The sequence below is a fragment of the Fusarium coffeatum genome (genome assembly GCF_003316985.1).
Source record: "Fusarium coffeatum strain FIESC_28 chromosome Unknown BRIP53273_contig_299, whole genome shotgun sequence".
NCBI classification, from domain to species: Eukaryota; Fungi; Ascomycota; class Sordariomycetes; order Hypocreales; family Nectriaceae; genus Fusarium; species Fusarium coffeatum.
Window position 1 is genome coordinate 7,135 of NW_022158088.1, and position 12,764 is coordinate 19,898.

General features: G+C 48.1%; 2 protein-coding genes across 2 annotated transcripts; one reads left to right on the top strand and one right to left on the bottom strand.

Moving 5' to 3' along the window:
- Positions 1 to 2,117: 2,117 nt before the first annotated feature.
- Positions 2,118 to 3,537, top strand: FIESC28_10279 (uncharacterized protein; the record flags this gene model as incomplete). Its single annotated transcript, XM_031164412.1, has 3 exons — positions 2,118 to 2,417; positions 2,471 to 2,950; positions 3,004 to 3,537. 3 exons carry the CDS (start codon positions 2,118 to 2,120, stop codon positions 3,535 to 3,537), a joined length of 1,314 nt encoding a protein of 437 aa, XP_031011521.1.
- A 1,921-nt stretch (positions 3,538 to 5,458) lies between these two features.
- On the bottom strand, positions 5,459 to 6,734 carry FIESC28_10280 (uncharacterized protein; the record flags this gene model as incomplete). Its single annotated transcript, XM_031164413.1, has 3 exons — positions 5,459 to 5,686; positions 5,739 to 6,062; positions 6,282 to 6,734. 3 exons carry the CDS (start codon positions 6,732 to 6,734, stop codon positions 5,459 to 5,461), a joined length of 1,005 nt encoding a protein of 334 aa, XP_031011522.1.
- Between the last annotated feature and the right edge of the window lie 6,030 nt (positions 6,735 to 12,764).

Below are 12,764 nucleotides of genomic sequence, written 5' to 3' on the forward strand. Positions count from 1 at the left end.
CACAACCTATGGGATAGAGCATTTGAACGGCCGGATATCCAGTCGTGGTCGACAGCAGACGTGAAAAGAATGAACAAAAGCGAACGGCGGCCAGCCAGAACATTCGACCATTACAAAAGACTACCTGTCGAGATACGATGTATGATCACCGCTAACCTTACAAGTGGCGATATGTTCAATTTTTTAAGAAGCCACAAGATGCACAGCACGATATATCCTCTACCCGCCGGCTGAACAAGACTGCGTGGGATCGATGGTTCAGACATTACAGGTGGCTTGACAAGATGGTTACTCGAGGGTACCAGCCTGCCCTGATAGGGAACCCCAACAAAAGTAAAGACCATAAAAACATACATTTCGCTCTATTGTTGGTGGGCCAGAGAGAACCAATGGATTGGGCCCGTGACAGCATCGAGCTCATAGAATCCCTGAAATGGCAGGAAATGAACGAATATGCAGTCGCGGCGCCGGGCTTTGCACATTGGCCAACCGTTTGGGAAGACGCAGCTTCAAAGATACCCTAACATACACGATAGTCTGCGCTTGTCAGCTTTCCATACAAATAGGCAGATTTCGGTGTTGAAACGTCGAGGTAAAGTAGTAAAGGATTGGGATGCCCTGATGTTCATGTTGTATTACCAACCAGCCAAACATGAGTCACACCCTGGTACTGGTTGGCATGTGACCATAGCACAGATTCGAACATTCTCAGACTCCTTCCAAGTTCGCGATGCAAAGCAACCAATGTACAAATGGTATTTTGAAGGACGCTAACAGAAGAAATGGTGGGTGAAAAACGAGAATGGAACTCGGTATAGGGTATGGGACACGCTGAAGGTCGATGATTGGACGTCAATTGTACTTTACTTCTTCTTCGTGGGAAGCAACATGAAACTGAGTTTTTTCACCTAGGAGATATCTGTAGAAGAGATAACCTTGTACTTTCGTTATGCTACGAAGCCTGTTGAATCTCATTCCAATCATGAATTACTCTCCCAAGGCGGATTGCTGTGCGGTGAGCGGAACCACTAAATTTGTCAGGTCGTGGCGGGGCTGTAGTTGATGGGTTTACATCATGTGACTTTTTTGTTCTTGAACTGAAATTGGCCAAACGGCAAAAAGTGAGGAAGAATGAAAATGGACGTTGAGTAAAATTAGTCCCTCCAGGCCCACCTGCTTTGTGATTACTGGCCCTCCCCAGTCTCCCATGTCTTTACACCAACACGTGGTTCTACACTCAGCTTGATGTACGCTGTGTTATGCCGCTGCTTGACCCGTGTATCCGAATGGCGCTGTGTTTCATCCAAAGCTAGTTTCCGCTTGTAAAGAATGACCGCCTTGACATCTCTTACCGCGGCTGGGAGCCTTGGAATGTATTCGGATTGTTTCGTACCGAGGTTGCGACTAGCCTTCCATACCCAATTTCTTCGGGATGAACGTGAACCCGCTGCAGATGCAACCAAAGACGACTGACTCCTCTTGAGGATGCATCCCATTAGGAGAGGTTCCAGACACACTTTTGTAGTTGGATGGTTGAGTTGTGGACTAAGAAGGAGAGCAGGCCAGCAATGCTTAGTAGCCGCTGACTTGACTCTCGTTCGTGGTGTGACCATATGGGCCGTTCATAGCCGTAGTCGGACGATTGTAGGCCTGTAGTGTTCATGTGGTTGAACGCAGAAGATCGGAAGATGCATCTTGAAGCAATGCGTTATTGATCAGGGGTGCAGGTTTCAGCCCCTTTGGATGTGCGATAGCACTTCTGCTGCCGTTCACAAACTGCGATCTACGCTGCGCCTGCTTAGCCTCTTTGCACGTTGCCTTCCGGATCGTGATTTGGTAGCTCTCGACTTCCAGCCGAAACAGGCATCGAAGGAAACCAGGCTGTGTTCCATGCCGACCCACAGGGCAGAGAAAGCGTTTCGTTGGGCTTTTATTATTGTTATTCGGCGTTCGTCTGCACAGACCAGTGGCATCGCCTACAAGGTCGCGAACCCTTCTCGTGATTCGAATTACTTAAATAGCCCTTCATAAGCCTTGAGCTTGAAGTTTGGACACCCACACATTTGTGTAGCTTAAAGAACAGGCTTTTCCATAATCTAGCTAAGGGCACTATCAGCATGGGTAGAAACCTTGTTATTTATTATAATGACTCCATCGACTCGGACAACCTCGCTGCCGCAATGGCCTTGTGGAAGGCGACATACCAGAGGCCAAACACTCGCTTGATTTGGATCATAGAGCCTCGCCAGGTGGGCTTTGGGCTATCTATGACAGTAGAACAAGTATCAAAGTGTAAGGACTTGATACAAAAGCACTTTGGATCGCTTGGGAATCCCTTCAAGGTGCTTTTGAGTGGACTTATCAACCAGACGGATCTTGATAATATCAAAGCTGTCACACAGGTTGATCGCCAGCTGGTACCCTCCCCTTTCCAAATACCCTACTATGAATTTCACTGACCCAAGGGCAGCTGCAAATGGCTGTAATGCCGGATTACGATTCACGAGAACATGCCGCGTGTCATGGACGCCTTACAGCTTGGGACTTTGCTTCTTGTTTGGCCGAGTGGTCGAAGAATGCCCCCAACCAAGTCTTCGTGGATTTTGAGAGCCTAGATGAGATTGAAAATCCCGTGAATCTCAACTTTCATCATCATGAAGAGCTTGTCAACCGGAGCGCAGACGAGCTGAAGGCATACGATAACATTATGAAGGAACCTCTTGCACAGCGATCACGGAGCCTACAAGACTGGTACGAAGGATGCGCCAAGAGAATCGAGCAAGAGGAATGCAATTCGAAGACTTCTGTGCAACCTCTTAACTTGAAAACTGTTTATAATGCAATCGAAACTGCAGCAAGTGTTCGTTTCTTTGGGGGCTCTTCTTTGAGGATCTTGCGGCAGTTTCTTGAGAATGGCGTAGCTGGTAAAGTCAAGTGCCATCTGCAAGTGGTATGTATCAGTTTGTGGTAGTTCTGACTATGGTACTCACTAACAATTACCAGGGTTCTTGCGACATGTCGGCGAATCTATTTGCAAATCAGTTCAATATCGCTCTCAACAGAGAGGCTGCCAAAACAGTGCTTAGTCGATCAACAGAGTTCTCAAAGTTTACCGTTGTCCCTTCACACACTGCACAGAGTATGAAATACTCAGCGTTGGGTCTGAAGGACGCCGGAGGTCATTGCCTAGAGAAGCGAATCTTGGGCTTTAACTGTCGCGAAGACCCTTTCAAGATCGCCACGAATGTTGTCTCGTTAGACGGCCAATATTCCGACAAAGCATACGCGATGCCGGACTTGACCACATTCCTATGTGCGCTCATTCCTGGCTATATGGGGTCGAAGTTGGAATTTGTAGAAGTTGAGGAGGATTCCAACGGGACGATTCTCTTCAAACCTTCTAACAAGGGAATTAGGATGTACAGTTTAGGAGAGCCAAAGACATTCATGCTGGACGAGATCTTCGAGAAAATGGCAACAGACGAAGTGCCACATGAGCAGCCTCGACATGGTAACGGCGTCCTCGAAGGCAATTGATTTTTTTCCATTTCTTCTTCCCTTCTTTTCTCCTCTCTTTCTTTTCTCCTTCCTTTCTTTTCTCCCACCGCTTCTCCTGTTCATGGACAAGTTCAACACTCTACAATTGCACCAGACGTTCCGAGATCTTTCAATTTAGGGATGAGTTATAATAGCAGCCATAGATAATAGACAATTCCGAAACGTAACAGCAAGTCGACGCAACAACTTCGTCCTGGGGTTGGGTACTTCGACCTCATCTCGATGCATACCAACAGCCAAAGAAGATAGTCTTATCATTTACCAGGATCATAGATGTTAGCCGCACAGGCTCAGGATTTATTGTAGACACATAAAACTTCAACATTGGACCGTCTGTTGCCCTGCGTAGCAAACTTTCCGTATCCACTGCTCGTAAAATTCACTACTCGCAAGGGAGCATATATTGAGGCTTGTTGAATATCGGATGACGATGAGTGGTGCAGTTTTAGAAACGACGTCTACAAACTGACAATCTTGCACTGTAGCAAGCCAGTCAGTCACATCGTTGTCAGCTTTTGAGTTTTGAGACAAAGCTTGGAACTCGAACATACCGTTCGGTCGGTTCTGCTTCCTACGTTCCTATTATTGAACATCTCCTGTGAGTCATGTTTATCAGACACAAGTCTTTTGAGTCCTAGTACTATTGTAGCTCATACATTCAGCCTTTGATCTTTCCATCGCGTGTGTAAAACGTCTCTCTGATCTTGTACAAACGGCCGAAGATTCTTGAACTGGCCCGCATCTGTAGCATGTAGTCCAACAGAGAACGTTTTGTACAATACTGCGGCACGTCCTGACAGTCTCTACCTCCTTTCCTCCAACGCGGCAACGACGAATATGATGTAGCCAAGACTTTGCCAATGGGGACGCTTATCTTGTAACGTGTATCAGGCGTCAGACAATATGTCGGGAGTGCAGTGAATAACAACGGAGTTATTTCCATATCTGTGCCTGATTCCTTGTCGAATCCTTTTCTACGTCTTTCCGTCACACCGCCGTCGAACCTTTCCCCGTGCCTGTTTGTGGCATGGCCGAAGGGATTGGGCAACCACTGAAACGCTGTGATCTAGGTTTTCAAATTTCTGCTCGAGTTTGGACTGTTGTTTGTAGCTAACCGGCGGTGCATGGGCTGGCTGGCAAGGGGTGTAGATGACAATCTCGTCTGTTTATTCTCGCCTCGGAACACTTCAAGTTTCGCCCAGCCTTTGAGAATGGAAGGCCGATACCATACCCGCTTCCAGATCCTACCGCGCCTGCGTGTTCAGCAGTCTTTGCGAACAACAGAGGCAGCTATGACCCGGTTCGAGATAAATGGTCTCCCAATATCACCCCTGGTCTTAGTGGCTATCAACCAGCCACCATTCCAGACTCAACTCAGCAAACCAAAATCTCGGCAGGAGGACAACAAGATAGCAGTGCTCCTCAGGAGGTTCCCGGCCCAATTGTTTTTCGGTTAAAGTGGTCTGCGGAGCGCCAAAAAGGGGTGGAGTGAGTAGTCGACGTACATCTGAGTTTAGTGTTGAGGGAAAGCGAAGAAGTTAACCGGAAAGAGACACTATGGTCTTTTCAGCTCAGGGGCATCCTCGGGAATGCAAATCTTTATCCCTAACGATTCTGGGCCCATAATAGTTTCCATGCAGCGGCAAGCAATTATGATTCAGGCTGTTGTAACTGACAAGGCCTTCTCCATGGAATGAATAGGACTGTGTTATGCGAAAAACCCTTCTTTGATATCATAACTGGACATCGTGGTGAGCTGGAGTTGTCGATCGGATTTTAAAGGGACATCCTACCCTACGTGCGGCCGCTCCGCTAGAAAGCTCAGGCATCTTTATCAGGCGACAACTACGAAGCAAAAGCTTTATACAAGACATCGAAGGATGTTTTATCGCTGCTGTAATCAATTATCGCTCTCCTCCTGCAACAAGTAATCACTGCCTAAAACCGCTCTGACCACCCCCCACAATCCCCTCAGCGGCCATCCGGTGATCGCTGTTGACGCCATATGTTTCTCGTCCTCATCGACATGGACTTTAACCTTGTCATACACATTCGGTAGGTTCGAAGCCCCATACTTTGCCCTTAGCTCATCATATGACTTCTTGTCGTACTGAGACCAGAACTCAGCCTCTTCATAGTACGCATGAGCATAAAGCCATTTCCCCCCCACACTCTTGCACTTTCGGCTCCAGCGCTCGGTTGTGCCGAATAACATCTCGTCTATTTCCCTGCAGCGAGCCCCAAATACCAAAGTTGACGAGATCAGCCGCGCCAGGCTTCCCGAACTCGGCATGGAGACCGTAGTCCGAGTTTTGGTCGTCGCGCCGTACGCGCAGCGGGCATATCCAGAGAGAGTACATACCATGCTCCTTGTCCAACCAGTCCTGGAACTCCAAAGCATGGTCATAGGGGACCCCGACATCCTGCACCATGTAGTAGTCAAAGAGCCTGCTCGTGTGACCGGCAGAGTACATGACTCGCACCCGGAGGAGGGGATCCAGGATCTATCGAGTGAAACGATTGAACGGGGTGATGAAGTACTCAAAGGCATATTTGGCGACCCAGAAACCGCCTCGATCGTATCGGAACAGGTAGTCCCTCAGTGGGATATAGTCAACGACACAGATAACCGACCCGTTGCGGAGATCTTCCTGTACCCTTTCGCTGTGGAGATAAAACTACTCATCCTCCCTGCGACTCAGGTATCTTGGCACCGCACCCACTGGTATCTTGTCCACCAGACGTCCGATGCATATCGCGGCAGTGAATTTGGAGTAGACTATGTCATCGACGTAGTCGTTCTCCATCTTATCGCACTCGTCTTTAATGACTTCGACCATCTCCCGAGCACCGCACGTGACCTTGTACCTAAGCTCGACAAACGGTTTTGCGTCTTTTAACTGAACTTCCAACAAAGTGACGACACCGAAAGTTCCGAAGCCCGAGGTGGCCCCCCAGAATAGATCTACCTTATCCTTCTTGTAAGCGGCCTCGATCGTTCCGTCGGCAAGGATGATCTGGATCCAGTAGACGGTAGAATCAAGGGCTCCGTATCGAAAAGAGCTACTCTCTCCTGACGTCCCGGAAAAGCCACCTCCGACGGTAATGGCAAGAAACTCCATCACGACCAGCGGGACGAGCCCGTACGGCAAAGTTGCGTCTACCGGGGCTTCCATGGTCACATTCGGCTAGGCGAGAACTGTCTTTACGCCTTCGTTCATCTCCAAGACGCGGTTGAGTTTGCTGGTGTTGACAGTGTTGTCAAGACGACGATTGGACTGTCGTGTGCTATTGGCCGATCCATGGTATAGTCGAAAAGGCTTTCCCTGAACGTGGAAGCTTTCGACTGCCTCTGCAACGGACTTAACGGCAACGTCATGGGCATCCATTGTGAAAAAGATCGTCGGCGACATCAAACCTGCCACTTGGAAAACGAGCACAGTTCCTCAATTGTCGTGTGCTGATCTGGCTGGACACAAATTCAGGTCAGCTCTTCTCCTCAAAAAGTCCGCAATAGTCTCTCGGTCAATGCGATGTCAAAGACGCGCTGCAAAAGATTGCGTCCTTCAGTATCCAATCAAGAAGCAAACTTTTCGGATGTTTGTCAGCCAAAGGAAAAAACTTCGACGCCTTATGTGGTGACGGGGTACCTGCAAACTTCATGGTAGAGTGATGTGGAGCGTCACGAAGAAGGGGAGGTCCGGCATCTGGATCCGTATAGGATATATCAACACAGAAACACTAGATTGGAGTCACTAGATCCAAGCCGTTCCATTATGCAGCAATTACCTAACACTCAAACGTTCCCGTACAAATGCAATGTCCGGATTTGCCCTTTCCCTCTGATGAAGGCGAGCGTGCCGGGGCTAGCGATGGCGGCCAAAATCAGAGGCTGCTGACCACAGCACGTGCCCAGTTCAGTTCTAATGCGAAAGGTGCAGCCGCCGACAATCTGTTTTCGTTCTGGCTCACGTGACGTTTCGCAGGATCTATGGTTTCACGGATGGCAGGAGGAAATCCAAGGAAATGCCACAATCTCTACAGTATTGACCGAAATTGATCATACATTTGCATCATACTACATCACAGTCTTTGATGTGATTAGATAACCTATAGGACGTGGTAGATACAATTTATCCTTCTTGGAATCTTTATGCTTTGGCAATCTCTTAAAAGGTTGGTGTAGTCAAAGGAGTCATGATCCATTTTCCGAAGTGTAACTATATTCAGGAACCTCATCTGATGGCTCATGTCCTGCTCTCTTCCGCTCCTCAATTTGACCGTGAGCGAGCCAGTTTCGAAATTGGTAGACCAATCACCCATTTCGCCTCTGGGTTGGGTAAATCTCGTGGTAGGATGGTGGGCAGTTATTCTTCTTGAATCGACAAGAGCACCACGGTCCCTTGTTGTGTATATCAGGGGCTTTGTCCCACTTCAGGCATGCAATGACTCCCATCAAATTCCACTTGGATGTATCCCGATGTAGCGAGACTGCTTGCAGGCTTTCCAAAAAGCTTGATATCCTTTCGTAGGTATCGCTCTCGTTGCAAGGGCGAAAGCTACCAAGGGAATCAAGAATTTTCTGGGGCTCAAGTGCCTGCATCTCTTTAACAGTGACGGGCTCGCCTCGACTGTTCAACACTTTGGGTCTTGCCCACAGCCAAGCATGCGCAACGAGAGAGATCAGAAGTCGACGTCCACCAACGTAGATCTTTTGGTCGTCTGTTTTGGCTGTACATCCTGGCGAAGAAATAAGCTTGGCGAAGAAAATTGATGCATTCTGTGCACGCACTTTGAAAGAACCCTCTTCCATCGCTTCAAGAGAAAAAGAGCCGGCCTCATCCAAGAACAGTGTGGAATCATCGATCCATTATCCACTTTCTTTGAGCGCCTTCAATGCATCCAAAGCCTTTTCCTTCATCAGTCCTGGCTCGATGTAAATGGGCGTGCAGGCTAGTCTGTTGGGCTGCATAGTATCGTCAGAGTATAGGGGTGCAGAGAATTGTCAAGGTCAGCTATCCAGATGAGCACAAGAGGCCAGTTCAAAGCCGGCTTATAATTTGGCTTTTCAGCTATTTATGATCTACATGTCGGCCTGCGGATACAAGTTACATATCTTCAAATACCCACCAAACCCGTAACGTCCAACGCTGGCTTTCAGCCCCTCTTAAACTCTCTGGTTAAGGATGAATGACGCTGGAAGTCTAAAACATTTGCAAATACCCAAAGCGAAAGTACTGTAGTGGAGTTCCATAAGTATTGAAATGGTCTCCGATTTGACCCGGACCTGTCGTAGACATCGTGCCACCGACATATCTTGATAAACCAGCCATCAACAGACGAACGAGTAACGCCATACTCGATGCTTGATACAATGACCCGACGCCATTGACAGTCCCACGGTATTTTAGCTAGTTGAAAGGGGCGAAAGTGAAAGGGAAAGCGCAGGGCATGATCCCTTCACGTCGCTCGCCACGTCTGGAAATGACCGCGAACCAATACACTCACCTCGCCATTGCAGGAGAGTATCATGTGGATTTTACGATCTGATATGGAGTAATATGCAGGTTGAGAAACTATGTTATTCTGTCCCTTCTTTTGATAAACCACATCTTCCTCATACTCCGTGCAAGAAAGCAAAAGCCGATTATAACGTGGAGTACTGTAGCCAATGGGCAAATGCTGCTTTCTGTCTCCTGATGCTCGCTTGCAGCTGACATACTTACATGTGCCACTGGCCGCTAGCAGTTCCCAAGTTTTTGGCGCTCGGGGTAGACACATCCAGTGGTTTCCAGACATCGACTTCCTAGATAGTTGGCGGCATGTATATCACGCCGGTTTGTCTAGGCGGAATTAGTAGTGCTTGACAATAGGGATCTAACAACACTGGTTCCTTGCATGTATAAGTATGTAAGAGAATGACTATTTGCTAAATGGTAATGCTTTCGTCATTGTAGAACAGCCACAGTCCCTGCAGGTCTGACAAAGCTCGGCAAGCTATTCTCACAAACTAATCTCTGAAGGAATATCCGGTGAGCATCCTGCGCACCTGTTTCTCTTTTTCCTTTTTTCTTACTACTGTACACATTTCACAGCATCTTGACCTCCTTTTCCTGCTTCGGTGTTATCATTAGAATCGTTATTATCACTTTCAGTGTTAGGGTACAATGCTATCGACTGGTTGACGGCTTGGCTGAGTGGCTTCCGTTTATTGCGTATTATGATTTGTAGTCAAATGGTGAATCACATCTGTGGGTATTCAGAGACAGCTCATAGGTAAGATGCCCCGTTTACTGGGGCTGAAGAGAGCAGATTCAAGAGGGGAAACGCCCGAGCACGGGGACAGGACGCAAACGCTGACTTGCAGATAAATCCAACTTCCATTAAATGTAGAGCATAGTACCCCAAGCCCTCCAACAGAACGTACAGAAATACTAGTTACATTGTAAAGGAGCATGGGTGAAGCTTAGTAGTATCTCCTCAACTCTGTGTCACACTTTTAGTTCCTGCGGGCTCTTCCTGAGTGTATGTTGAGATCGCTTGCTTCAAACTTTCCTCTCCGTGATGATCCAAAGGGCAGGTTTTTGAGTAAGATTGAAAGCCCAGATCTGGCAGTATGGATCTCAGATAATACTGTGCGTCTCGTTTCTCTTCGTCTGCGTCAAAGAAGCCTATAGGCCCTGGCCAACTTTGAAACAAATCATGGTCGTCGACCTTTCGGCCCAGTCCATGAATAAAAACGGGGCGACGCGAGAAATTCAACACAAAATAAGCATATGTGTCAAAAATCCCACGATCAGGACCAACAAGAGATAGCGGCGAGGTCGAACTTCCGTTCTGCCATCGCTTGATAAAACCGTGATCCCAACAATCCTCAAAGATCCTTTCCCACATCTCTTCCGCGTATTCATTGACGTTTACCACGAGGGAACTCACTTTCCTATAGCCCTGTGGGCTCCGACAATAGTTGGCGATGCGATGAAAGGGTATAATTGTTGGGACAGGACCGTCTGTTACCGAGCAAATGGGCCCGTGGCTCATCGTTACCGTTCACTTCAGGTGTTCCGATAGTGACAGTGGACCTTGTCATGTTCACTACAGGGTCGTGAGAATGGGTGCAGCCTTCAGAAGGTTAAAGAAGAAAAAGGAAAACGGTTATCTGGTTGAGGATTGCAATATAGCTGCCCTCGTATTTTTATCACTCGTCACTCGCTCTAGGTAATTTTCGACACGACAGAGAGGAGGAAGTGAATAGAAGAAATCTAGAAGGATGGCCAGGACTCTTCTGCTTTGTGCTGGGGAAGCTGATCTATTTAAGCTGTCCTCTTGCTTTGCCGAGACTTTTGGCTGAATCAACAGACCTACGCCGGGTCATATTAGGCAACTGCTTTTGGTTTCAGTGCCCACATAGGGTAGCAGCTCAACTACGAACGGTGAGGACAGCCTATCCTGAGGATGCATTGCTGGTGCCTGACGGCTCGTTTATGTTGTTGGTGTATGTCCCAAACTACTTGCCGGCACGTACCTTTTTCTCCGTGGTCACTCCAATCACGGCACGGAATTGTGAGATATCAACCTTGAACCTCATAGACGTACAGATGGTTACCTCTACCTAGGCAGGTCTTCTGGAAGATCTCGACGGCGGAGTTCGTTCGATGTCAGTCAAACATCCACAGCGTAGCCATTGCCCCGCAATCCTTCTCTCCCCGAGGACGGCATAAGATAGTCAGTTACATTCCTAAACCACCCGTATCATTGTTAAGTCGGATTTCTGATATTGAGGGCTGATAGGGCTACGTTTGATCTGTCCACGGACATCAAAACCCTGGCACAGGCGCGCCAATATGCATCGCTACCTGAGTTTGCGTTCCTTTTTACCCGAAGAGTGAAAGTGGATAAGCCCCTTACGCCACATCTGAAAGGCTTTGTCGGGCTCGTTAGGAGACCTAAGGATGAAATGATGGGAGAGAGTAGCCTTGTCACTCATGACACCGATTGGCCCCCCTGTCTACTCTTTCACCTTGTCATTGGTCACCATGGCTTAATAGTTCCGCGTATTCTCGTCATGATGATTGGTTACACAAATGGCCAAGATGTTAGTCATCGAATACGGGATATGGTCTCACAGCGGGAACGTGATCAAAACAAAATGCGATTGTCTCGAATCAAAACAACAACTTTGCATCGGTGTCTCTGCCTGTCCAACATTCTTATTCCCTCTCATGACACATGTTTCTTTTTGACTGTTTCGGCAACGAACCAGGCTTCACATCGACCTCTGCTGACTTCCACTCAACCGCCCGATCCAGTTACCTGGCCTCCGAACTAACATTTCGATCGTGACGCGTCCGAAAAGATAACGGAGATCGAACCGAAGTGCACCATGGGCTCCCAGACCAGAGAAGCCCTATCTCAAGACTACCTCGGGCTCTGGGAACAATTCTGGAAATACTGGTGACAAGACTGGTAACTATTCGAAGAAGTGTTGGAAGAAGGCTTGAAACAAAGCTTGGAACAATCCTGGCCCTCTATTGTCGAGAGGCGGAAAGCCAAACAGACCTCAAAGATGCAAGAGGAAATGGCGTTTGGGCTATTCGACATATTTGGAAAAGAACCAATCGAATAACTTCTTTCAAATTGGTTCGCTTGTCGAAAAGCACTTTCGACTTCTGTCCAAGAGCAAGGTAAAGTCTGGATCAAAGATACCATCACAAATCCTAACATTTTTCTTCGAATAGAAGGGGCCGAACATACCCCCAATGCCGATCTAACAGCATCAGAGTCTGTCGCAAAAAAGCCCACTGCAAGTCCCCCGGACACAGCGAACGAAGGAGTAGCTCAGACTGCCAACCGAGAACCGAGTGACGAGCTGTTCGCCAACGCTCGACAAAAGAGAGCGGTGCCAACTGCGTTCTCAAATTCGCCAACTGCCAAGCGGAGATCTGACAGGAGGGCGGAGTTTGGAGCGGCAGATACCACCGCGTCGTAGCCCGAAGGCGAATTAACCCAGGTGGAGAGTCAGCTAGTCTGCAGGTTCCTCTGGAATGACTGTTTCCCGGCTTCCTCGTGTTGGTTATGTCCTTGTCAGGGGGTTAGCAAATCACCCTCCGTCTTCCCCTTTTTTTTCTTGTGGTTTTTTTCTTTTGTGCTTCACCTTCATGTCACTCTGAGGGCGTATATCCTACGTCCTATCGTCTTTTCCTTGG